The sequence below is a fragment of the Diabrotica undecimpunctata genome, chromosome 1 (genome assembly GCF_040954645.1).
Source record: "Diabrotica undecimpunctata isolate CICGRU chromosome 1, icDiaUnde3, whole genome shotgun sequence".
NCBI classification, from domain to species: domain Eukaryota; kingdom Metazoa; phylum Arthropoda; class Insecta; order Coleoptera; family Chrysomelidae; genus Diabrotica; species Diabrotica undecimpunctata.
Window position 1 is genome coordinate 111,852,846 of NC_092803.1, and position 27,774 is coordinate 111,880,619.

Below are 27,774 nucleotides of genomic sequence, written 5' to 3' on the forward strand. Positions count from 1 at the left end.
TTCCTAGAGCCAATTATAATTACACCAGGTGGTGAAGATAATGACAGCGATAGCAGCACTGCATCTTCAGGTTTAGACAGCGAATAATATTTTCTAATAGTTTAATATGAACATCAGCATAAAAAAAACCAAAAACAAAAAAAAACGAGAAGATCATAGTAAGTGTGTATAGTGTTTGTGTTTAAACACATCAAACATTATTTTTATTTTGTTTTTATAGAATTTTATTTCGTTTTATAGGATTTTATTTTGTTTTGTTTTATACTGTTTAAGTGTTTTGTTCATTTTATTTAATAAGACAATATGGCTCTTGGCGAACACCCATTTAAAAAAAGTATCGCGCCACAAGACATACCTCTGGGGTGGTGTGGAAACTGTCTTAAAATTTGTTTTAAAAAAAATTTCATTGTGTAACTCTTTAAGGACGGGTCACGTCAAAAGACGTTTTAGCGTAACTTCCGCGACAGCCAGTTGGTATCAGTAAACTTTCTGCAAAATGACTTCTTTTTTATAGCTTTTTGTTTGTGGCATTCTGTATTTTTAGGGGAATGTAGGGAATGAGCCACAAAATATTTATTCATATGTTTATTTATTGACGTTTCGATCTCTATATCCAGAGACCGTTTTCAATTATACAAATGATAGTACTATTTATTTTTTATGGCTTTTCGCTTGTCGTTCTGTATTTTTAGAAATAATGTTGGGAATAAGCCACAATATATTTATTCAAATATTTAATTTACGGACGTTTCGATCTCTATATCCAGAGACCGTTTTCAATTATACAAATGATGGTACTATTTATTTTCTATGGCTTTTCGCTTGTCGTTCTGTATTTTTAAAAATAATGTTGGGAATAAGCCACAATATATTTATTCAAATGTTTAATTTACGGACGTTTCGATCTCTATAAAAAGACCGTTTTCAAACATACAAATGACAGATATATTTATTTTTCTATAGCTGCTTGTTTGTGGCATTCTGTATTTTTAGAGAGAAGGTTGAACATAAGCCACAATATATCTATTTACATGTTTAATACATTGACGTTTCGATCTCTATTCCGTTTTTAAAGATAGAAAAAAAAAGAAAATAAACAATATAAGATTATAAAAATATATAATAATAAACAAATAAAATCAATATAACTATCATTTATATCTTTGAAAGCGGTCTTTGGATATAGAGATCGAAACGTCAGTAAAAACTTGTAAATAAATATATTGTGGCCTATTTCGAACATTAATATTTGAAAAATAAAGTATAATTAACGTTAAAATAAAAGTAAGTGTACGTCACTGGATTTCCAAACGGCTTTCCGCATTTCTGGGCCTTTAAACGATTACTCACTCTCTCAAATTGTGAAATTATACTTTAGAGTTGTTGCGTTTTTTTAATGATCTGCCCTTTCTACATGCAAAGTTTTACAGTTTGATTTTTGTTTTAGGTTTACGTCAGAACGAGATTAAAAGGAAATCCGAAAGAACGTTGGTAACACACACTGGAGAAAAGCGTTATAAGTGCGAAATTTGTTTTAAGCAATTTAGTGAAGCAGGAACTTTGAAAATACATTTGAGAATACACACTGGGGAAAAGCGTTATAAGTGCGAAATTTGTTTTAAACAATTTACTCAAACAGGAACTTTAAAAATCATTTCAAATTGCACAGTGCAGAAAAGCCTTACAAGTGTAAAATTTGTTTTAAGCAGTTTACACAAGTAAGTAATTTAAAACATCATATTAGATCGCATACTGGAGAGAAACCTTACAAGTTTAAAATTTTTTCTAAGCTATTTAGTCAAGATGGAAATTTGAAAATGCATTTAACGGTACACACTGGAGAAAAGCCGTATAAGTGTCATATTTGTTTTAAGCAATTTAGAGTATGAAGTCATTTGAAAAGTCATTCGAGAGTGCACACTGGTGAAAAACCATACAAGTGTGAAATTTGTTTCAGTCAATTTAGTATACAAGGAAATTTGAAAAACCATTTGAGTATACACACTGGAGAAAAGGCTTATAGGTGCTATAAATGTGAAATTTGTTCTAAGCAATTTAGTAGATATGGACATTTAAAAAATCATTTAAGAATACACACTGGCGAAAAGCCTTACAAGTGCGAAATTTGTTTTAAGCAATTTAGTGAAGCAGGAACTTTGAAAATACATTTGAGAATACACACTGGAGAAAAGCCGTATACGTGTGAAATTTGTTCTAAGCAATTTAGTGAAGTCGGTAAATTGAAAATTCATTTGCGACTGCACACTGGAGAAAAGCCTTACAAGTGTGAAATTTGTTTTAAACAAATTTAGGCAAGATGGACATTTGTAAAATCATTTAAGAATACACACTGGAGAAAAGCCTTATAAGTGCGAAATTTGTTTTAGACAGTTTACTGAAAATGGTGAATTATCGAGGCATTTGACAACACACACTAGAGATTAATAGTTCAAATATAATGTAATTCTAAAATAAATAATGTTTACACTTGTTTATGAAATTGGTGGTCACTTGATTGATCAATAATAAAACAAAACATAAAAATACAACAGTTCATTAATTTCCACAGAATATGGCCAACTTGATATGTCTGCTCTAAAAGCAGGGTTATCACGTTTTCATTAAAGGATGAGGTAGCTAGATCTTTTCTTTTCTTCTCCACTTCTCGCAAAACATGCCTTTACATTACATCACATTTATAACCGTTGCAGTATACACGGCGATTTGGCACATAGTGGAGTGTAATATTACAATATGTGCGTTCACATCTAAAGCATTTTTTGCAGGCTTCCCGTGTAAAGACAGCATCAGACATTTCTTGGAAAATATATTCAGTGAAAAAGAGAGAGACCACAGATGATACCCCATATTAGTGTGAAATTGATAAATATTTACTTTTTGATAACTACTGCAATAAAGCATGTCCCGTCGAGATCAGGGTTACGAAAAAAGACAAATGTGGAAATTGATAAAGATTATTTAATAAGTTTGGTTCACGGAAGACCTGTAATTTGGGATAAAACAAGTGAAATATACAAAGATAGAAATAAAACCAGAAGTGATTGGCAAGAAATTTGTAGGGAACTGAAGAATAATTTTGAGGACTTTTGATATTTTGAGAAATCTGATGACAAGAATAAGTTCGGTAAGTTTTTGTGGATATTTCTTTATTATTGAAAAAAAAATGATTTAAAAAATCCTTTATAAAAGGTTGATATCTTTAACAAGACCTTTTCGGGCTACATCAAAGAATGTTTTCGAACTAACAAGTCCATCATTAGTGTAGTTACCATGTATATATGAGAGAAGCCACTAAATATGTGGGTAAAAACCCTTTAAATCATATTAAATTTGTTATTTATTACATCTTGGCTGATAAATTCGTATGATGTTAACGTTTTAAATAGATTTACTGCTCGGCAACGCAAGACTCTCAATTGGGGTTGCTGCTACTGAAACGTAGTCTCTATATGGGCCCCACCTAGCAATTGTATACTATAAAGAAGTACCAAGATAGGGAGCCGGAGCAGTAACTCATAAAAAGTATATTTACAACGAGCAGTTACAATTCTAAACAAAGGTATTCGAAGAACGCCAAACAGAAGATAGTTTTAGTAACACTGGATTATCAGAAACAGCAACATTTGACACTAGTTTCAATTACAATTACAATTTTTTCAAAAGGCCAGTAAGAAGAAAACGTAAAGCAGACATTATTTAATTACAAATAATTGAAGTTCTCAAGGAGAAATCTGATCGTCACCAGTCCTTTTTTGTTGGTATAATTCCTTTGTTGCAAACTTTTAATGAATTTGAGATATTGGAATTTCAGATGGAGGTACTACAAATAATACAAGCAATTAAGCAGTGACAGCACATCCTTCGTAGTCAATTGTCCACTGCTACAAGAGCTAACATTCCAAAGTTTCCTACATATCAAATGAATGATCGTAACATATTGACAACTTCATAACATATGTTACAACGAACGTCTGACTTTCTATTATTTTATCAAGCTGGTAAACTGTATCAGCCGCAGAGGTATCCTCTTTCAACAATACTTCAGACAACTCAGTCACAGTTCAGTGAATTTCAAAATTTGTTAGATTCATTTGATTTCACTTAATATTAATTTTCAATACTATGTAGTTCAATCTGATGTTTTGTAATGAACAATAATAAATTTGAATGTGTTTTTACTTACCTAATTGTAGCTGCCAACATTTTCATTGGGTTAATGCATTCTCTCATAAATGTGTTTTGCTGTTGAAGAGAATTCTTTAACCGATGATGTAGTTTATTAAACGTGGATATTGGCATCCTAAAGTAGTTAAAAAATTCCTCATCTTCTAGCAATTCCAAGAAAAGAGTATAAAATATACCAAACTCTTTCCTTTTCATATGAATGGGATGAATCCACACATTTCTAGTTCTCTTTCTTCTCTTTATATGCCGATAGAAAACGATCATGGCAACGATGTGTTTACGAATGGTGGACATTGACTGACATTTCGGAACGGACCACAAAACCATAAAGTGTGAAAGCTTGCCAGTCCATCGGCGACCGGGAGTATGTGAAGCCGCTCTAATTAGTGTTGCCCAAATGCAAGAACAAGACGAGACTTAGACAGTCTTGGTCTTGCGGCAATGCACCTGGTCTTGGTCTTGGTATTGCACTTCCGGTCTTGGTCTTGGTCTTGCAGCAAGAGTCTTGCAAGTCTTGCAGTTACCCATTAGCCTATTGCTATTTATTAAACGTTACTTTAGATCTTAGAACAGAGTAAGTACATTTTAAACTTGAATTAACATAGCCATAATAAAGGTCGAAGAAGAACGTCATGGCTTAGAAACCTGAGAAATTGGTTTAACAGATCCTCTGTATCTCTTTTCCGAGCTGCCGTCAACAAAATTACTATAGCCAATTTGATAGCCAACGCTCGACAATCGAGCTCGGCACATGAAGAAGAAAAAGAATAATAAAGACCAACCAAATTAATAAATGTCTAAACAACTGACATCGGGTGGGGTTTGAAGCCACGATCTAAGCGATCTGCGCCTATGCTCTAACTAACTCATCTATCTACCATGCCCCACGGATGTCAATCTATTTCTTAATAAACGTTTGCATTTACTACGCTTACATGTGCTAAAACGTGGTTAAAGCACAAAAAAAAACAAATTAATGACATCAGCATGCCTATACTTTAAAGAATATTATCTGCCTAGATGGATGGACAAAACGGATACTGGAATGGAGACCAAGAGATGATGCCTACCGAAGCAGAGGTCGTCCACCAACACGTTGGACTGACGATCTAAAACGTTGTCATAGGAATTGGATGCAAGAGGCACAAGATCGAAATAGATGGAAAATTATGAGGGAGATCTATGTCCAGCAGTGGATAAGCGAAGATTGAATGATGATCTGCCTAGAAAGGGATTTATGAACATGATAGGCAAAAAATCCACATACATGTATCAAGGGCACAGATTTTTTAGGTGATCAGATAACAAACTATAATCCACTTAGTAAAGCAAAATAAATGTTTTTACCAATCTCATTTCTACTTTTATATAAAAAACTAACTTATAGTTAAATAAAATATAAAGAATAAAAAAAAATAAAGAATAGGTACAAAAGCAATGATAATCAAGAGAAGTTGTTTTAAATTAAGGAGATAGTTACTTAATAAATACATTAATTTACCAAACTAAAGTAGTAGGTAGATAATATTTATGTAATTGGTAATAAGGTAATAACTATATTTTTTACATCTTCACTTTTTCTAGCGGTTATTAAAAAGCTTGAATATCTCCACCGAATTTTGGTTTTTCAGGAAGAAATATTTGTAATTCCTTTTTGTGAAAAGATATTAGATGCTTCCTTAAACCTGACGTGTTTCTGGTGTTCATTTTCATTTCAACCTTCCTATGTAGGCACAATTTACACAAAGCAATTTGATATGCATAAATTATTTCGAAAAACATCAAATTTGCTCTCCGGGAACAACAAGGATTAGATGAAAAACAATTATTACATTAGAATCAAAGGAAAGCTCAATTATTGGGAATGAAGTTAAGTGATGTCGAAAAAGTAACTACTATACTACTATAATTTATGTTCGTTACTATCCAATACCCTAAGTATCTAATAACAAACCGAGAATTATATATCGTTACTTCGGTATTTTGTTTACATGGTAGGCGACATTATTTGTTATTAATTTGTCTAGTTACTTTTGACTCTTTCAGCAAATTTTCTTTAACCGAATGATCTCATCGCACACTCAGCAGAAACAATTGCTTCCACCGGAGGAACAAATAGCAACATGTAGCAACATTTTTGTTGCCTGTGTTTCTTCTTGTTTGTAAATTTAGGAACTTATTAGCAACAAATGTAAACTTTTTATTTCCACTGACAGAACTTTTTGTTTCCGGTCGTTTCTGATAACTGAGAGAGAGCAACTTAGTGTTTCCACCGCGGTTGGTAAACATGGATCAAGATGATGAAATAGCTGCAGCAGCGGCGGCCTATATAGTGTTGTCGGCAAAAAAGAAAAAAAGAAAGCACAAATGTTGGGTGAAACCAAGTCTCTGTGATAGAAGTGAATATGGTGGCATGCATCTACTCAATGTATTAAAAAAAGACGATGTATACATAGGAAATAATAAAAATAATGGTAGTGTCAAAATTTTTTTACGAATGCCCAGCACCGATTTTGAATGGTTATTATGTCAAATTGCCCCCAAAATACAGAAAGAAGATACAAATTATAGACAAGCCATTTCACCAATGGAACGACTACTGCTCACACTGCGATTCCTTGCAACAGGCGATTCTTACCATTCCTTGATGTACTTGTTCAAAATTTCGGTATCATCAATTAGTAGAATTATACCAGAAGTATGTAAAGTAATCGCTGAAGTTCTGAAGGATAAACTTAAGGTAAGTAGATACCTCGGTAGATATACAGCTTTTCAATCAAATGACATAATGTAATTAGTAGTAGACATTTTATTAAATTTTAATAAAAACCAATTTTTTGAAGTGTGAGAAAAAAATTAACAAGATATTCTATTTAAATTCTAAATAAAAAATTTAAAAAATCTAATTAAAAAATTAAAGAGATATTCTTTTTAACAAATAATATTTTATCAGTAATTTACATCAAGTCCTGCATCTGACATGGCCAGACGTATCGCATCAGATATAGATGATTCTTGAAGATTTCTACAAGGCTGCTTTTCTTTTGAGAGTGTCGAATTGTTTGTCTCTGTTTGGGGAAGATAGTTAGTTTCATAACAAGAGCTATTTGGGGATGGCATAGGTGTGTGTGTTGTTGAGGCTGGTGATGTTACAGAATCATTGGTACTGGATGAGTAATAGTTCTGGTTATCTGAATAATATCTTGCTGTGTTGTTATTGGCCGAAGGTGTATGCCAACTTTGATAACATGGAAATGGCTCATCGTATTTACCCATAGATGCGTCATACAAAATATTAGAGATCAAATGCTCTACCGTGTTTTTAGCGTTTTCATTTTGAAGATTTTCGATTTTACAAGCAACTAGTTCGCCGAAAATTTGGAACCGATTACGTGGCTTTTTATTTTGTAGCTGCTTCAGCAATACATATGCCTCTTCCTGTCGTTCGTCAGTTTTCACATCAGCTTGTCTTTTCTTCATTGTTTTTGGACTTTTAAAGAGCCTAGATCCCTGTTTACTTTTTGTAGTGCTGCTTGTGGAAGGCGTTGGAGATCTGGTTCTGTTTTCATTAGGCTTTGTAGGTGTTTCAGTAATAGCAGCAACAGTTTTGTTCAGAGTGTCGACGTCATTGTTCGCCTCTCCAACAATAAAAGAAGAATCAGTTACTGCATCTGCCTCGTCTGCTATATTGGAATCTTGCGATTCAACTTCCCCGCTGTCCGTTGCACTGCTGTCTGACCCATCATCTTCACCCTGAAAATTAAAAATATATTTTTACTTCTTACTCTTTTAATATGAAATACAAATTATATTTAAAGCGAGAGAAGTTTTGATTAAACAAATTTACCGGTTTTTAATTTTTCAGATGCCTCAGAGTAGAGAGGAGTGGCTTATTACGGGACATCAATTCGCTAATCTTTGGAATTTTCCTAAATGTGCCGGGGTTATGGATGGCAAACACATTATGATACAAGCACCAAAACATAGTGGCAGTGAATTTTATAATTATAAGTCCTTCTTCAGTGTGGTGTTATTTATTGTGGCCAACGCAAATTATGAGGTGATGTATCTTAATGTGGGCAGCCAAGGTCGTATATCCGACGGTGGAGTGTTTGACAGTACTCATTTCAAAAAAATGTTATATCAAAACACGCTCAATTTGCCTGAATTAGAACCATTGCCAGGAAGAACAAAAGCTGTTCCGTTTGTTTTTTTAGGAGATGATGCTTTTCCCCTATCACCAAACTTATTGAAACCTTACCCTGGCACTCAAGAGAAAGGTTTCTCAAAACGAATTTTTAATTACCGCTTGTCACGCGCTAGGCGTATTTCTGAGAACGTTTTTGGAATCATGTCTGCTAGGTTCAGGGTATTAAGAAAACCCATGCTACTTGAACCCGACAGAGTGGAATTAGTTGTTGCTGCATGTGTATATCTCCATAATTTTCTGAGAAGCAGTTTACATTCCCGAAAGTCATACTCACTTCCTGGCACCTTTGATTCAGAAGACAAAGATACGGGCGAAAGGATCCCAGGTTCTTGGAGAAACGAAATAAAGAACAATATGTTTGCATCACTGCAAAAACAAGCACGTAATTCAACGTTGGAAGCTAAACAAGTTCGAGATGAATTTGCTCAATATTTTATGTCACCCGAAGGAATGGTTCCATGGCAAAATAATTTTTAACTTTGTATAAAAATTACAAATAAAACAAAAAAATACGTACCTCACTTGTAGTTATTCCTTTTTCAGTACATTTTCTAACTTTGTTCCTGCCCGCAAGAAACAACAAGACTTCATAAGCAAACCATTTTGAAATAAATACGGCGCCGGCTCCCGACGTTTTTAACGTACGATATTTTTTTCTTTCTCTATAGAATTGTGCAATAACATTTTTCATTTTTCTTTTCACTTCTTCTATATTTGAGCCTGTTTTTTCTGCCAATGTTGTCCAAGCATCGTGTTTCGCATTTCTACATTTATACTGGTCGTGCTTTGTATTCCATAAACACTCACAAAGCTTATAGTTTTCGATTAATTCGAGTACTAACTCATTTGTCCACATGAACAGCATTTTTCTATTTTTTCACACGTCCGACCGACTATAAATTATTCCACGTTCGCCGTCGAGCTGCACTAGACAAAAACAAGTCACTACAAGTTGCTGTATCTGTTTCCACTCAGACAACAATATGTTTATGTTGCCTGTTGTTGCCGTATTTCTTTTGAAGTTTACCGCTAAAACTGGAAACCACCAACAATCGCAAACATGCAACATTTGTTGTCGAAACAAGAAGAAACACTTAGGAACTTTGAGGAACTTTGCGAAACATTTTTAAGCAACAAGCAACAGAAACACAAAAGTTCCTTCATGTTCCTCTGGTGGAAACTATACTTTAGGCCGATAAGATTTGTTTATTTAGATTACTCCTGACTAAATTATAATGGTAAAAAAATTGAATTATTAAGTGGTTGTTCGTAACAATTATATTTTTTTAGCTAGGGTAGGGACATATTTTAAAAAATATCGATACGATATTACTGTCGGCGTAGCAATGCAAGAAGATTATTTTTATGATTAGAGAGCGGCTATTCTCAAAATATGGACAATTAATTTTAGAGCGAAGGAGTCTGCTGTAAAATGTACAAAATATTTTATTTTAACATTGTAATTATGACCTCTGAGCACGTGTCAAATGTGTTTTTTTAATGAATATTTTAATTCGGTATGTATGTTTATGGTATTGTTTGTAATTCGCATAAGTCCAGTTTTTCAAATTTTATTACATATTTTTTTGCATCTCATAGAGTCTTTAAGCATATACCCAAACTACTATACTCGCTAAAACCACACTCAGTCCTAACTGCAAGACGCAAGAGTCTCGCAGGCTTAGTCTTGTTCTTGCTTAAATCTTGCACGGTCAGTCTTGGTCTTGGTCTTGCTAAAATTAGGCGGTCTTGGTCTTGGTCTTGCAAAAACGCAAGAACAAGACCAAGACCGATTTTGGGCAACACTAGCTCTAATGATATACATTGTACTAATTATTAAAAAAAAAAAGTCTATTGAAGAAGCTCATTTCTGAATGAAATATTTTATCATTTTTATTCATGCAATTTGTAGGTACGTAGGTACATATATTTTAGAAATACATTATAATATAGGTATATTAATTTGTTGTTTAAATTCTTTGATAATGTTTTCAGCATCTTCAAGTTGCTCCATCAAACTTTTTATTTCTTTTCTTTTGTTTTCATAGGCTTCAGAAATATGCTGGAGCGCAATTTCAGTGTCGACGGATACTCTCTTTGCCCGATTAGCTTCGTTCATTTCTTCTATCATAGCTTTCTTTATTCGTATTCGTTCGTTTTCCAAATTGGAGATTGTTTTCTTTAATAGTTCTTTTTCATCGTCTAAAGCACAACACTGTTTCGCAGTAGCTTTAGTTTCTTCGAGTGCTTCATCTAACTGTTTTTTGTAATGTTCGATGTCTTGTAGAAGTTGCTCATTTTCGTACTTTAGTTTTGTGTTTTCTACTTCTAGATCTGTAAGAAGTTGTTTCATATCTAGTATTTTCTCTCGCAACATATATTTCTCATCGTCTTCCCGTAGTTTTCGCAATGCTTCGTTGGACTCTTCATATTTTCGCTCTTCTTCTTCAAGTTTTTTTGTCAAAGACGTAATGACTTCCCCAGTATTGTTCTTTTGTGGTTTTATTTCAAATTTATCGTTTCGTCTGACTTTTTCTATTATTTTGTCAAGCTGGTAAACTGTATCACGGAGTTCATTTTTTGCTTCATTGTCACCTAATAAAAAAATATGATTAAAACTATTGATATATTAGTAAAATATAAACAAATATTGGAACATACATAAATGAAATGGGGTAATATATAAAAAGATATATTGATATATTTTTGGATATCTGAGCTAAGATATCTACCTTATATACTTTACAGCTGTTATGATGTGTTAATGATGTAAACCAGTGACGGTATCGGAGTATCGAAAGAGGTGAAACAAATCCTCTCTGGCCTAACCTAACTTAACCGTACGTAAGCTATCCTAACGTAACTAATTCGTATCCCATTTTTTCATTTCTGTTTCTAACTTACCCAACTACAGCTCTCATTCAATTCTGATAGCTACTTAGAAAAGTCAGTAGAGAAGGACTCTATCTGAAATAATAGTTGCAAAATCTAATTCGGTCGAAACACCCAATTCTTTAGTAAAACAGGCTTGACTTACCAAACGGTTACTTAAATATAAGGTCGATTCTCCTGTCCTTTACACTTGAAAATTTGTCGATGAGGACTTCATAAAATGGGTGTGTACTTATCAGTTCGTTCAGTAAATCCTTTTTCTAAAGTCTGTCTGGTCATTGTGTTGCGAAGATATGTTATTATACTCTTGAGGCATGAAAAACTCCATTCTTTAATCCCAATTTTAAATTTCGCAGAAAGACATAATTACCCTCGTTTCGGGTTGTGGCACTATTTTTTCCTTTAATTTTAATCACAAGACTCTTACACACAAAATCTATAAAAATCATACAAGCCATTTCCGAGATAATTGAGGCGTTCCATACTTAAAACTAAACCTATAGATTGCGAATGAGGAGAAAAACAAAAGCATTATTTTAAAAGTGCAAAAAAGGCCTTTATTTTAACTCATAATACTGCCCCTTCTCAAGTTTGGAAGAAAATTGATCAAATGCGGGGAAAAATACGCACACAAGAATTCCAGCTCTTTTACATAAAAGTAATTTAGTAACCGATGATCAACAAATCGTCAACGTAATCGCCGAAAATTTGTATCAACGATTTAAAAACAAGAATGTACTCCAAGAAACAAATCCTCCTGTACAATATCCTTCCCAATCTCTCAAATTTGACCCTACTGTCTTAAACACTCCATTTACACTATAGGAACACTTAAATATTCTTCCAACTTGCAAAAATTAAGCTACATGTCCCGATAACATTTCCTTCATATTCCTCAAAAATCTTCTCATATCTGCCATAATAAAATTGCTTATACTGTACAACATAATATCAGAAATTTTCAATATTATGAAGGGGAATTTATCGTTAAACCCATAAAGAAACAGGACAAATTCCCGAATAATCCAAATTCCCGAATAATCCAAATTCCTACCGTCCTATTTCACTGACATGCACCTTGTGTAAGCTACTAGAAAAACTAGTAAACAAAAGACTTATGCGGTATCTAGAAAAACACAAACTTTTAGACTCAGCTTAATCTTGATTCCGCCAATTACGAAACACGGCTGACAACTTAGTAATGGTACAAACAAAGATCACAAATTCCTTTCAAAATAAGCAAGATTTAATAGCAACATTATTTGACATCGCCTTCGACACTCTATTACGTTTTACAGTATTAACCAAATTAAACGAATACAAAATTACGGGAAATACATTATCATTTATCGAACAGTGTCTTTCTAATCGCCGCTTCAAAGTATTAGTTAATAAAAAAGCTTCCTCTACCTACGTTCAGAAAAATGGGGTACCGCAAGGATCAGTTCTAAGTTGTACTTTTAATAACTATTAATGAATATTCACAACCCGGTGAAGTACCTACAACTTATATGCTGACAACCTGATTTTATATCGCCGCGGTAAAGATACGTTCACAACTACAAACTTAATCCAAAAAGTAGTAAATGAATTAACTTCTTGGTCTATAAGCTTTAGTATTAATTTCTCTGCTGAAAAATTAAAAGTACCTACTCAAATTCAGTCGAAGAACACGTAGCATATTATTACCTCAATTTACATTAAATGGTACTCCGCTCACAGTAGCTAATGAACACAAGAGACTAGGTTTAATTTTTGATAGTAGACTGACATGGAAACCACAGATTACAAATGTCAAAGCTAATTGTTTAAGTAGATTAAATCTATTAAAATCTCTAGCAAACCATCACTGGGGAGCTGATGAAGATATCCTAATTAAGGTAAACAGATCTCTCATTCGCTCTCGACTGGATTATGGATACGTTGTATACATGTCAGCATCAAATACTAATTTAAGGACTCTTGCCATTATTCAGAATGCCGCATTACGAATATGTCTCGGAGCTTTCAGATCCAGTCTCGCCGAAAGTATTCGCTGTGAACAGGTGAACTTTCGCTTCGCAGGCAATAACTTCTTCTGAAATACTTTGCTAGAGTATCTTCTAATCAAAACAACCCTATATATAAGCTAATATACAAACCCCATAATTGTAAGCATAACAATAAATACCAGACATTACCTAAATTTTACTTCGTCTTTCAGGACCTGTTGATTTTTCAATAACAGATACTCATATACTGTCATCAACTCCCTTGGATTAATAACATACCAAAAATTAACCTTTCGCTTAATAATTATCACAAAAATGAAACCAACAGCCAAATACACTAAAGAACACTGCAACATGTAGAGATCCGATGTCCTCCATCGACTCAATTGAAAATATATTTCGAACATCTATTGGTTTATGCCATACATGAAACAACAAATTGGCTCACTTGACATTTTAGGTAATGAGACTGCGATACTGCTGCAAAAGAAGCAATTACAACCAAATCAGACATCAAATCTGTTCAACTAGCATCAGAAAACTACTTTTCAGGTAGTTTCTTTGTAAAACAAATGGAAGAATTCAATCTCGAAATTAAAAAAATACAACCTACCATCGAAACCTTTCAGCTACCTAACTTAGGTAGAAGAGACAAATTAATCGTTCGCAGGCTAAGAATTGGTCACACACGGCTGACACATGGACACCTGACGGCTTCGGAGAAATCACCTGTTTGTGAAAAGTGTAGTGAATCATTAACCTTTCAACATATTCTTATACAGTGTGTCAAATACGAGCAAGAACAAAAAAATACTCTATGCAAGGTCTTACAAATGTTATCCCCAACCAATTAGAACTTGTTAAGAATGTACTAGATTTCCTTCGAGAAACGAACTTATTACTTCGAACTTTGTATTACAAAATTTAGTGTAGTGTGTTTTTTATTATTTTCTCTTTCACATAATTCTCTTTATTGTAAATTATACCTAATGTAATGTAAAATGTATAGTAACAAAATTGACCCAGTGTCAATGATCTTGTAGTTGACACACAATAAAATAATTAATAAAAAAAGCATTATTTTAAATGTATAAAAAGGCCTTCATTTTTGTTTTTTAAAAAAGTTTGTAGGTGCTTTTGAACAGATTCTAGGATGATTTTAAGTGCGACATGTTTATACTCCAAAGGCATTATTTCGCTCATTCAATTTTTTAAATTTCGCCCAAAAGACATAATTAAAATTATATTTTGGTTTCGGGTAGTGGCACTATTTTTTTTTTCATTTTTGTTTTATAAAAAGGTTTATAGGTGCTTTTGAACAGATTATAGAGTGTTTTTAAGGCGAGACATTTTTACACCTTTAAATCATTACCTATTATTTCGCTTATTCAATTTTTTAAATTTCGCAAAAAAGGCACGATTACCCTCATTCCGGGTAGCGGCACTATTTTTTTCTTCAGTTTTGGGTACAATAGAACAAAAAAAAAGGTGTTATGGTCGTGGCATATTATCATGCACGTTGCGTTTTCAGTACGTAGCGTTTAGTTTCCGAAAAATATAATTTAAATAGTTTTAAATTATGAACAATTCACACTGTCAGGAACGTAGCGTATCAGACACCTTAAAACAATATTTTACGGATGCAGACGGCTACGTAACGAGTCGTAACCTGTTGGTACGGATAATGTGAATTAAAAGTCCGTCGTTTTCTCCTCGTTGTTTATTTAGGTACCTATTTGTTTGATTTTGATACAGAGTATTTAAAAAAATAATTTTTGAAGCTATTTTGTCATTTATGCACGTGTTTTCATTGCTTTGTGACAATTAAACACGGAAGTGATAAGCAATTAGGACTTCTGCATGGAAGTGATACCTCTTCTTTTTTTAAAAATCTTTGATTTGATATTTACAGTTTGATAGTACAAGTTAAAATGGATTTCGAAAAATTAATTGAACTCGTACGCGGTGAAGAAATTTTATATAACTAGAATGATAAATGCTATTATGATGTAAATAAAAAAGAAAATATTTGGAGGGAAATCGCACGCAAATTAGGACAAAATGGTAAGTAAGTATCAAATAATACCACAAATATTTAATCCGTCTAAAATGTATTAATTTTACGAAATACATAGGAATTATTGCTGCCAGTCAAGTTTTCCAGCAGCAGATTGAAAAAATGTTTTAAAGTTGTCCCTACTGTGAATGCTAATAACGAATTTTTGTCGCCAAAAGCAAGAACATATCTTCACCGCACCAAACTGAAATGTTCTATGTATGAAAATGTGAACGCGCAGTCCGATTGCTTGACTGGAAACGCTACGTGCCGGAAACTATACGTGCATGATATTATGCCGCGACCTTTACAGTAGGCAGTACACTAGACTAGCACGAAACTTTACACTATGTTATGTAAGGTAAACCGACCTAATGACGGCTCAGTTAAAGAATATTTGACTTTAGACTTAAATATTAAGGAAACGAAATAATAGAGAAAATGGATTTAAGCCGCGTTTTCACGATGACAATTGGCGAGACAATTGTCAGAGGACATCTGACTGGCATGGAATTATTGTCTTAGTCTAAACACTTAAGGCCAATTGCCTTGCTAACTGCCCTCACAATTGGCCCAAAATTCAGTTGTCTCCGGGAGTAGACTGAGGACAATAAGCTGCACCCAGTGAGCCCCCCACCACTCGAAATCTCAATTGTCGCGACAATTGGCGCTGTGTGAACGGTGTAGGCCAGTCATCGAGCAAAAAGACGAAAGAGGGAATCTAATCGTTATGAAAAGGAGACCAAAAAAGTGGCCTCTGATGGCGGACATATCCGGAAATGCGAATGCGCCAAATTTAAATTTCATGACACTTCACAATAATCATACAGTGGTGAAGGGGTTTTAATTTATCTATTTATTTTTTATATTACATAATATTAATACATAATACACTTAAAATACTTTTTTAACACTAGAACACAATAAAGTTTTAATTAAATAATAACGATAATAGTCTAAAATGTGAAACAATTGTTAAAAAACTTCAATATAAATACAAATAATCTTTTATGTGACAGTTGGAACAAACAATAACATCAGTAATAACATAACAAAACTAAATTTGATTTCTTAAACAAGGAAAGAGGCTCTCTTTCCTTGTTTAATGTGGCCACTCAAGATGGCACTTCCTGTCTAACAATATTTTTGCCCCCACTACATTTACGTTCCCTCTTCTGTCTTTTTTCTCGATGAGACCAGTAGTGCTGTTTTGTTTTTTGTCAGTTCCCTCACCGGACACAACAGATGACGAGCAGTCGGCCATGTTTTAGCTGTCTACTGCCATGGCAATAGTTGGCCCCGTATAAACATCTTCTCGTTCAACTGGACTGGCCTCCGACAATCCGCAACCACGTGATGATAATTGTCCAATGACAATTGTCTCGCCAATTGTCATCGTGTAAACGCGGCTTAAAATATATTTGATAGCTTGAGGTTTTATTTATCAAAATATTGAATAAAAAATAAAGAATGTGTTTTTTATTCTCCAAAAAAAATTATTTTAACTAAAATGCAAAAAACTTTAATTCCGGCCTATTTAAAAAATTAGTGGTAATTCCGGCCTAAGGCTGATCTAAATCCGGAATGCACATCAAAAAATGTAAATATTTATTTTAATATTTTTTAAAAAATATTTTTATATTACTTAGTCTTTTTTCCATTTGTTGCATAAGAGCAAAGAGCTATGAAAGATCTACAAATTATTTATCTCATTTACAGAAAAAAAAAAACCCTTTTATTAATGTACTAAGATGGTGCAATTAAACAAACAATTTCCTCTGGATCATACCAAATAATATAATCTGTCTCTGGCCATCTCCAATGATATCCTATTTTTTCCATAGCTTTGATTTTGAATTTATCTTGTTATTTCTTCTACTACTCCTGGAAAATGTTTCCCCTCGTAAACTACAATGGCGTAATCACCTAGTTCGTAGTCGCCCACCTCTAAATCCATAGAATTGTTAGGTTTCGGCTTTCTAGTTCTTTCTTTTCTGTTTTTCTGCCAGAACCAACATTTTTGTTTAAAATTTTATTTTCTTTTTTATTTGCTCCATCTATCTCTCCTCTACTTCATTCTCAATGTTTAGGTTTAATTTAACAGCTTTCGAAATTTTAATTTTTGCTGTTTTCTTGTCATCAGATTCTGCATTTTTCTTCGTGATCTTCAAGCTTTTGTTTTTTCCTTGCTTACTTTTCATTTTTTACAGCTTCTGCTCTTTTCTGGTATTCCATGAAATCATCAGCAATCGTTACTACAGTTGGTAATTTTTTTTGTAGCTTTCTTTTGGACATTTGAGATATTTATCTGAGAAATAAAATGCATTTTTAAATGGCGTTAGAAATTTTGGAGTGACAAAATAGGATTCAGCAGAATTTATGTGAGATTAATTTTCCAAATAAGTTCAGAAATTATGAACTATTTTACGCCATGAAGCTTTGATAGGTCGTAAGATAGCAACATCAAGCGGCTGCATGATATGTATAGCATTTGGAACCAGTGCTACCAAAACAATTCCATTTTCACGACGAAACTCGCTCAATAATAAGGTATATATTGCTAACATGTTCATCCAAAAATAACACGACAGGTCGCTTAATGCTTTTTCGTTCAACCAAATTTATTAAAATAATTTACGACATACTCATAAAACGTTTCTGTATTGATCTATCCACTTTCATTGTATCCGATACCCCAACCTATTGACATAGTTGGAACTAAATGTTTTGGTAGCCTTGTATAGGGAAACAAAACCATTGGTGGTGGGATATCTCCACTAGCGGATATTGTTGCTAATACGGTCAGACATTCTTTTTCATCGTTACCAGGTCTATTATATACAGTTTTAGATCCTCTTTTAACTAACACTTGTTTGTCCTGTGGAGCCATGAAAAATGCTGTCTCGTCACAGTTGAATATTCGGCTTGGAACTTTCAATGCATCTGTGATACCACTTTGACTGAAATAATCATATACTTTCTTGAACAAATTTCTTATCCTTTTCTTTGTGACTAAGGAACGGCTAGCTGTCAGATTTTGCGATACACGAGGTCTTACTTCCAGATGCCGGGTTAGGAAATGTTGGTACCATCTATTCCCAGAAATTCTATTCTTAAATGGATTGACTGTCTTTAGATTTTTAAAAAGTGTTAATATAAGCTGATAGCGTATTATGGGCGTAAAACACGCGACAGCCAAAAAAATATCCATTTTACAATTAGTTTTTCCTCATCAGTAGTTAAAACTGGTTGTCTTCCAATATGTTCGTGCACATACTTTTGGATTCTTTTATCTTTCAATGTACTTTTTGGTATACCATAGGCATGTTTAATTCTTTAGAGGCAGACATGCCATTTTTCATGTCATTTAGGGCCCGATCCAGTAGCTACTGTTAATATTTTTTCTTTGCATTTGCCTAGGCTTTTTAGTGCTGACCATGATTCTAGAAAAAAAATCAAATGTGAATAATTAAGTCTTTTTTTGTAGATACCATGTCAGGCTAAATTTGGGTTAGGCCGAAATTAGAGCAAATGCGAAATAGAATAAAATCTAATACCACCCAGAATAAAATAAAATTATGTTATTGTTTTTTTTTTGTAATTAATAAATTGTCAGACTATGTTTAAGTTACAAAAAAAAATTTTTTTGGAAAAAGTTCGAGTTTTTTTTTCAATTTTCTACCATTAGAAATAACTACCTGATTTTCATAGTTGTAAGCTTCCTTTTTTCTTTTGTAGAAAAAAAAAGTATGGGACGGAATTTGATAGTACGTTTTTGGTAATATTTTTTTAAAAGAATATATTACTTTTTTTTAATAATTTTTGATATTAAAGAAAAAAAAGTTGAATTGAAAAAAAAAACACCAACATTCGTAATTACGGTCCATTGGACCGGAATTAGATTAGCCACTAAAATTGTGCCCTAATACCGATCTGATCTATTTTTTGTAAATTCTACTTTGTTTTGGCCCAAAAATTAAAGTGTTTTATAAACATTACAACTATTAAACATTTCTAATGAACAAACTACTGCACGCAGATAAAAAAATATTTTCTGTAATAATTTGCAGGCAAATATTGTAACCAATGAATATCTCAATGCTTACCTGAAACACTAAGGATTGACGACCGTTTTCGGACTGATTGCGTCCCTTGATTGAATCGAACTGACTAAAACAAAAGCTAGAACATGTCACCCCACCATTTATACATAAAAAATGGCCTAATAAATTCCTTGCTAGGATATACACGGGCCGTAGCATTAAGTTTAAGCAACTTAAACGTATTTACAACAGAATTTCAGTTTTTTAATAGGCCAGATTTACATCACGAATTTGTATAGGCCGTTAATAAGTAGTTTTACCTTATATCTTTAAAATTTAAATATTTTTAAAATTGAATAAAGTAATTTTATTATTTTTTATTTTATTTTACCAATTTTATTATATTAAATAATTAAATGAATTATGTTTGCTCCTAATGACACCTGTTGACGTATTAACAAAGCATACGTTGTCTACTTCTGATAGACCTGTCAAATTCAAACGAAATAATAAATTATTAAACTTAATTAATTATAATTAATAAAATAAATATACTTTGATAGTAAATTTAATTATTATATAAACTAAATAATATTATTTAAAATAATAATACTATTTATATAAAATTATTCTAAAACGAGAACTGTGCTAAAAATTTAAACAGATGATTCAATATTGTTATTAATCGGATGATATTTATGACTTAAGTTTTGACAATCGTTGCCAATCGAATCCTTTATTGACAAATATTCTTTTAATTCTTTACTTCTCATTTAATTTCTATATTGTGTTAGCTTTTCTTTCATGCAGTTTTTAATTTAAACCTGCTTAGAATAAATATATGATGACTAGAAACGAATTGTTCGAGAGCAGTGATTTGATGTGAAGAACCGTTATTTTTTGGCGCTACCTGTACAACGCCATCTTATGGCGTTAGTTCCGTGACGAAGTCATCTTGTCGCGTTAGTTCTTTGGCGCTCGCCTCAGCATTTTACTATAGAGAAAAAAGTAATACAACGACAGTATAAAAGCTTCGCCTCAAAAAAATTTGTCCCATAAGTGTGCTCTCAAATTTCAAAAATAATGTTTTTGCCATCAAAAAAGTGGATATTTTCTGTGGAATTCGCCATCCCTGTGTGAATGATCTTGGTGAACGTTTTAGTGATATAATTGATCAAGCTTATAAGTCGGTGACTATCACAGTGCTGGTCATTTGGTTTCTTCGAGATTATAATGAATATCTGCAACCACTCCTACGAGATTTGTTCGCTATTATGTTGTTAAAAAGTGCAACTAGATTATCAAGGAATTGTTTGTATGATTTACATAGGTAGTATCTTTAGTATTTCACAGTGTAAATTATCCGGACCTGCTGTATTGCTGTTTTTCCGTGCTGTAATGGTATATTCTCTCTATGATTTAAGGATAGAAGGTTCTGTTTCTCTTTCTCCATATAGCAACTAATTTTTCTATGTAGAATTTCCATATTTCTATCTCTCCACATTGACAAGCTGATCAACGAACCAGGTGGACAAATAATTTCAAACCTTTAACAACAAGGAAAGATGTATTGAATAGATGGGTGGAATATTTTAACCAGACACTTAATATAGAGGAAGAAGAAGAAAATCTGGAAGACGAAAGAGATGAGGTAAGGTAAACAGACGAGAGAGATGAGGAACTACCAACGATTAGAAACGAAAAGAAATATGGACTCAGAAATTTCTCCCCAATGATTGGATTATTGGAATACTTTCCACGTTACACAAAAAATAGGATATCTTTGAATGCATACAGCAGAGATAAACTGCAGAATTTGCACGGTCAAAAGATGCTCAATTTCCTTCTTAAATCCACAATTATATCAAGAATTAAAAAAATTAAACTCTACAAAGCCATAATACGCCCAGTCCTAACATATGATTCAGAACTGGACTCTAACAAAAGTAATGAAAACATGTTGGGATGTTTCGAAAGAAAAGTACTAAGGCTAATTTATGGAGCGGTCAATGACAATGGAGTGTGGAAAAACGACACAAGTTCGAAATTTATAGAATATACCAGGAACCAGATATCGTAAAACCTATTAAGATAGGACGCCTGAGGGGGATAGGGCATGTAATGCGGATGGAACAAAATGACCCAACTAGAAAAATGCTCCATGATAGACCCATTGGTCAGAGAAGAAGAGGAAGACCCAGAACAAGGTTCCTTGACTGATGAAGACATGAGAAATATGAATAGGGACGACTGGAGAGAAATTCTTGAGGAGGCTAGAGAGACCCACGCAGGGTTGTAAAGCCAGATTGATGATGATTAATCGGCTATGAATAGGAGCTGTAGAAGAGCAAATAAATCTGTGACTTTACAGCTCAGATTCATATTATATTTAAAAAACATTTTGAAGAAAGGTGTGGATCTGAAATTAATTGGAAGAGAGAAGTGGGTAGAAAATTTTTAGTTAATACATCAGTAATAAATGCATATGCTACATATCGACCCATAACGGGTAAAAATACATAGGTATAGCATCGCAAAGTTGATGAGGAAAAAAATTGTATAATTGTAAATTATAGCAAGTAACTGATTTAAATAATCTTTTAATGAAGTGAAAGAATGTCAATTAACATTAAATAATATAATTTAAGATTTTATCACAGTTTAACCCCTAAATCTCACAATCTCATCCAATACCTTGTCTTCGCTGATTTGTATGGAAAATTTTAATTTAAGTTATACTTACAAACCCTATTAGAAATAAATCATTTAATTATACATTAACATCAAATTTAGATTTCTTTACTGTTTTAATTTTTTACCGCATAATTTCAACCCTTATAAAAACCATCCCTTGCGAAGAAATTCGAATAGTTGTAGTATTTTTTTTTTCATTGAAACTATAAATGCAATAATTTTTTTAATCAAAATGTTATGAATTTATTTTATTTTAACTTTAAAAAACAACCCTTATTATTTTGTAAGAATGGGTGAAAGCTAGCATATTATGTGTATCTTACAATGCTACAGTATATGCGTTCTGATATCTCCTAAAATATGTGGTTGGATTTTTATTTTTAACTCGGTTAGCTTATAAGCTATGAGGGACTTAAAAAATCATTTTGTAGGTATTTTTAAGGGCAACAAGATCATTTAATAAAAAATTTTAACCCTTATTTTTGAAAGGGTTTTAGTTAAAAGGGCTTTAACGAGTCACTATTACGAGTGTATGCAAACTTTGAACAACCATATCTTAACCAATTTATGTCTTACAGAAAAACAAACAAAAAACTGAAATGTTTAGAAAAGCAAAAGCTATATTTTTTAAGATTTTTTGTATCACTAATAGGCTAGAAAAAGTTATACAGGATCCAAAGTTAAACTCTAATCTGAAGCTAAAAATGTTGAAGAAAGAAAAAAGTAAACAATTAAAAGTTGAAAATAAATCCCAAATAAAAGTGGGCGCATTAAAACGCAAGGCTACAAATAAAGGAAGAAGGTGTCGAAGACAAATTAATTTTGAAGAATCGTCTTCAGAAGAAGATATAGATGAATCAAAAATATGTGATGACAACGAATTAGATGGCAGTTTTGAATTATTTTCCGAAAACACTGAAATGTGTTTGGTTTGTGGTGAGTTTGGTGTAAAAACTGAACTATTGTACAGATGTGTGTTTTGTGGACAATGGACTCACGCTGAGTGCAGTGGGTATGATTGCCCCGAAAGCTATCAGTGTAACTTTTGTTCTATCAACTAAGTTTTTTGTTGTGGAAACAACTTTTGATTTTTAATATATCTACTTATGTATCTGCTTATCTTATTTTCGTTTAAGTATTTAATATTTTCGTATATAGCGATACCATATACCATCAGTTGTCTTATTATTTTCTTATTATTACTACTCTCGGCATTACCCCAAACGTCTGTCGGAATTACCGCGGTGATCGGGGAAATACCGCACTGCTAAAGTTAGGGAAATATTGTTTTTAAATACGTAAATGACATTGTTTTACCAATATTACATACCCAATGGATGCGGAAAATTCCAATTATAGTGGGTATAGGTATTTTCATAAAAAACCTAACTAATATAGAATAAATCTGAAAATTTAAATTATCGTAAGGTTTCCCTAACGGTCTACCCTATTTTTTTCCAACCAAACCAAACCAAATTTTTAAAAATAAGCACTTTGAAATGGTTAAATTTACAGATCATATAAACAATAGATAAATAAAGTAAATTGTAAAGCGGTACCGCTTAATTTCATTTGGGGATGTTTTTCACGACGTTTTTACGAAAAAAAAAACTTTATTTTGAGCAACAAACAACTTGCTTAGTCTTGATGGTAGACAATTAAAAAACCAAAAATAAAGCTATTTTTAAACACTTTTAAAAATTTGCTATAGGTTTTACCCGAAAAGGGCTTCATTTTTGGTTATTTCACGTTAAAATATTTATTTTGAAAAATAAGAACCTACTTTTCATGAGCTAAAGCTCTGCTTTTACTTGGTTTATAGACTTCATAAGTACACCATTTTCTTGTTTTTTTATAAACCAAATTTTTTCTAAGAATATTTTCTTCGATAAAATACTTACTTTTTGAGTTATTTTCAAAAACTGTCTGAAAACGTGATTGTGAAACGTGAAAAATAAACATTTTCACTTTCATATAACTCAAAAAGTATTAACTAAGTGAAAAAACTCTAGAACAAAAGTTCCTTAGAATTTGGCAACTTATCTATTTGCGGACTTATTTTGAACGTATATTTTTCACCCCCGAGGGGGTGTGGCTTTCACCCCTTAGCAAAAATCCAAAAGTGAAGCAGATGGTAAGAGGAACCTAAATCCAAATTTTCAAACAAATCCTTCGTGACGAGGAAAATTACTTTCCAAAACGGTCTTTACTGGCGTACTACGGTAAGACATAAACCCGATTCAACACCTTCAAACTGTACTAGAATAAATTAATTGTTTATGATATCGGATTAAATGCCTAATCATTTTAAAGTTGTCGGTGACAATTACTCAGTTAGGAATGAAATATTGTAAATAGGTAGAAAGTACATATTTTACTATTTGAAGTTATTTATAATTATATTGTTCATTGTGTTATTATTTATGCTTAAGGTATTTACAAAAAATTTCAATTTGTTTTAGTTAGGGGAAGGTGTCCTAAAATGACATTATTTGAGACATTGTTTTGCAGATACCAAATACCAGTTCGAAATATTAAACCGAAAAAAATGTAACACATTCCATTAAATACGTTTTATTCATATTCTTCAAACAACTCATAACAAAAACATCTCATCTTAACTTGTGAAAAAATATTTTTTAAAAAACCTTACACTGACATTTTACAAACATTTATCATGTAAAACGACACAATCATGGGGGTGTAAAATGACATATATGCTCACAACAAATGGTAAAAATGGTAACAACATGAAAACGTAAAAATATAGGTAAGTAAACTAACAAAACAAGAACTAAGTTTTAGCAAAGCACACAAATAAAGTTTTTTACTTTTGGAGATACCCCGGCCCATTCACAAAGTGTACAATTGTTGCATTTTATGCAACTAATCCAACACTCCCTGGACCGAGAAGAATTTCTAAATAAATCATTACAGTAAAGACAAGCCACATCATTCTCATCATCTTCGGCTGCAAACAGATCTTATCTTATTCATTCTATCTTACCGATTTTTCTATCAGATGTCACTATTGCGTCCATAACGAAGCCATTTTATTGTTGCTTTCTAAAAGACAGAGAAGATTATTTTTCACGTTAAGAACGGCTATGAATAACTGTTCTGATGAGACTTATTAAGTCGAAATACGTATCAACAGATACATAGACGCTTTGAACGTGAAATCAAATCTTTGCTGTCTTTTTCATTTCAGATCTTATTCACTTTCTGTTTGTGGAATGGAACTTGGCTTAAAATATTGCTTTTAAATCAATAAACATTCTCGTATCTTTTCTTTTCTTTCTTCTGGTTGAGTTCTTCCAAATTAGGAGTAGTTATCAAAACTCCTGAGATTGTTTGTCTAGATTTTCTTTTTTTAGTTTCATTTACTACAGGCACTGGAGAAATTTCGTGCAGTGTAATTATTATTTTTTTTTAAGGTATATTTTCTTTCGTATTATCTTTCTGATCAGCTCTGGTCTTATTTTCTTTTTTGTGTTATCTTGCTCTTGTTGCGCCGTTTTTTCCATAGCATTACTTTCTTCTATTTCTTCTCTGACCGACTTTTCTGGTAGATTAGACGTATTTTCTTCTGTACTGGTTGTTTCTAATATTCTATTTGTGGTCTCAGCTGGTTAAAAAAACTCGCCTGGGAAAATAATTGGATTGTTGGTAAATGCCCATTTTCAAAAAACCGCTTGTAGCATTTTTTATTGTTGCTGCTTTTCCATAAACTGAATTGAAAAGGTCGCCGATTTGATTCTGTGTGATTACCCGTTTGGATCGTTTTTTTACCATAGTGCACATTCCTGGTTATAAAATGTTTTCAAGAGATCAAAGAAGGAAACATCAAGCGGTTGGATACGATGTGTGCAGTGAGCAGGGAAGCATACAATAATTATTCAACTTCTTTTGGCAAATGTCAATGTTTTCAGTGATTTATGGCTGGTGTGTCTATCCAGAAGTAATAAAACTTTTGATTCGAGAGATGCCTTAACCAAGTTCTGGAAATGCTCCACCCAGAAAACGAAGTTATCAGCTCTCATCCATCCAGTTTCGTGACATAACTTTCTTCCAGTTTTTGCAAAAATTTTTGGAGGCCTCTGTACTGTGTAGAAACCACTTTCGTCCATATTATAAATCTGATGAACTTCATTTTTTTCTTTTTCCATAGTCATTTCCAACGTATTAAAAAAAATGATATTTGAGGCTTTTTAAATGTCACAGCTCTAGCTGTAGACACAGCTTTAGGTTGCCTCAAGGATATTTCAGGATGTCGCATACGAAAACCTCTCAGCCACTCTCGTCCAGTGCTGCGATCTTTAAATCCATTTGAAATGAAATTTTTAGTAGCAAATTCAAATGCAAGTAGTATGTTTGTAGTAGTTATCCCAAACAATCTACACTCTAATAACAGTATGTGCTCTATAAATTCTTTTTCTTGATCGTCACGATTGTCTGGTTGATGTTCTATCGCGTTTATCCACCATAATGTAACTAAAAAAGAAAACAAAATGATAGTTTTTAAATAAAAATTAATTTGAGGTTTGTTTCTAAAACGACATATCTAAAATGATATTTTTACCGAATTATTTTATGTCAGTCAACGACAATCTCCAGTTCCGAGTGTGTACATGTGTAGTATACTTATACTTACACTTTTTTCCTAGCGTTGGTTTCACTTTAAAACAAATAGTATTTTCCAGTAAAAACTAATTTGCAGCAGAACACATTAAAACATTTACACCAGTAAAAATAATTGTTTGAGGTTAACTTTAATGTATCATAGTTACAAACAAAATGGAGTGCCAACATGTAATTCGGTTGCTTTTTGCCACATAAAACCGTACCTGTTCACTAGATGGTGCCAGTACTTTTGAAATAGGTAACGGCATGTCATTTTACATGTTATGTAATTTTATAACACCTTCCCCTACTATTTAAGACATCTCTTTTGTCTCCTTTGAACCTAACTCTTTTTTTAATATGCTGCTGTTTCATATTATAACCCTTATTTTTGGAGATTATAGGAAACAACAAGCTATATTAAAAAATACGTATAAATACACAAATAATATATAAAATCCTACCAAATTTGGACGGGGTTTTTAAATGCCGAATATTTTCTCTTAATGTGTTGTTAAGAGTTAGTAAATTTTCTTTTTCTTTTTGGAAATATTGAAATAGATCGTCGTTCATCTTTAATGATCGGATCTCCTCCAACTGCTGGGATAATCTTACTATATCATCTTGTAATTTTATATTTTCTTTATAGAGGAACGACTGATTTTGTAACAACGTACTATTGACTGATTTTATAGCATCTTGAGATATATTACACGAATCTGACATTATAACACTGAAATTTTATTATATACACTATAATTTGGCTATTGTCACATATGTCACATATTAAACGTCCGTCGAAACTTCCCTTCCACTATTAGTATTTGACTGGCATTTTGAATGTTCCCAACGCAACGGCTCCAACTGAATCGTCATTTATAGAAACAGGCGGTACCTGTTTAAAACAACGATTGTTGAGTATAAAGCATATAAACGCAGTTTTTTACATAGATATAAAAAACTATTAGTTTTAGAATAATTTTTTTAATACATAAAAGTTTTGTAATTAAATTTTACATAAGATAATGCTAGTTTTAAATCTTAAGACTCATTATTATT

At 32.5% G+C, this 27,774-nt stretch overlaps 2 protein-coding genes across 2 annotated transcripts in view; one reads left to right on the forward strand and one right to left on the reverse strand.

Annotated features, from left to right (window-relative positions):
- Positions 1 to 8,937, forward strand: part of LOC140452551 (uncharacterized) — a 32,412-nt gene extending 23,475 nt beyond the window's left edge. The window contains exons 4-6 of the transcript XR_011952210.1: positions 1,448 to 3,145; positions 5,838 to 6,946; positions 8,072 to 8,937. The gene's annotated coding sequence lies outside the window, so the exon portion shown is untranslated. The remainder of the gene's footprint in view (positions 1 to 1,447; positions 3,146 to 5,837; positions 6,947 to 8,071) is intronic.
- A 1,360-nt stretch (positions 8,938 to 10,297) lies between these two features.
- Positions 10,298 to 27,540, reverse strand: LOC140439886 (uncharacterized). Its single transcript, XM_072530058.1, has 2 exons — positions 27,180 to 27,540; positions 10,298 to 11,011 (listed from the first exon to the last, which is right to left on the reverse strand). Exons 1-2 carry the CDS (start codon positions 27,439 to 27,441, stop codon positions 10,359 to 10,361), a joined length of 915 nt encoding a protein of 304 aa, XP_072386159.1. The 5' UTR covers positions 27,442 to 27,540; the 3' UTR covers positions 10,298 to 10,358.
- Between the last annotated feature and the right edge of the window lie 234 nt (positions 27,541 to 27,774).

Coding starts and splice junctions, on each gene's coding strand:
- LOC140439886 (XM_072530058.1), bottom strand. CDS start 27,441: ATGTCAGATTCGTGTAATATATCTCAAGATGCTATAAAATCAGTCAAT. Junction 11,012..27,179: donor AAAAACCCCGTCCAAATTTG/GTAGGATTTTAT, acceptor TTTTTTTATTAG/GTGACAATGAAGCAAAAAAT.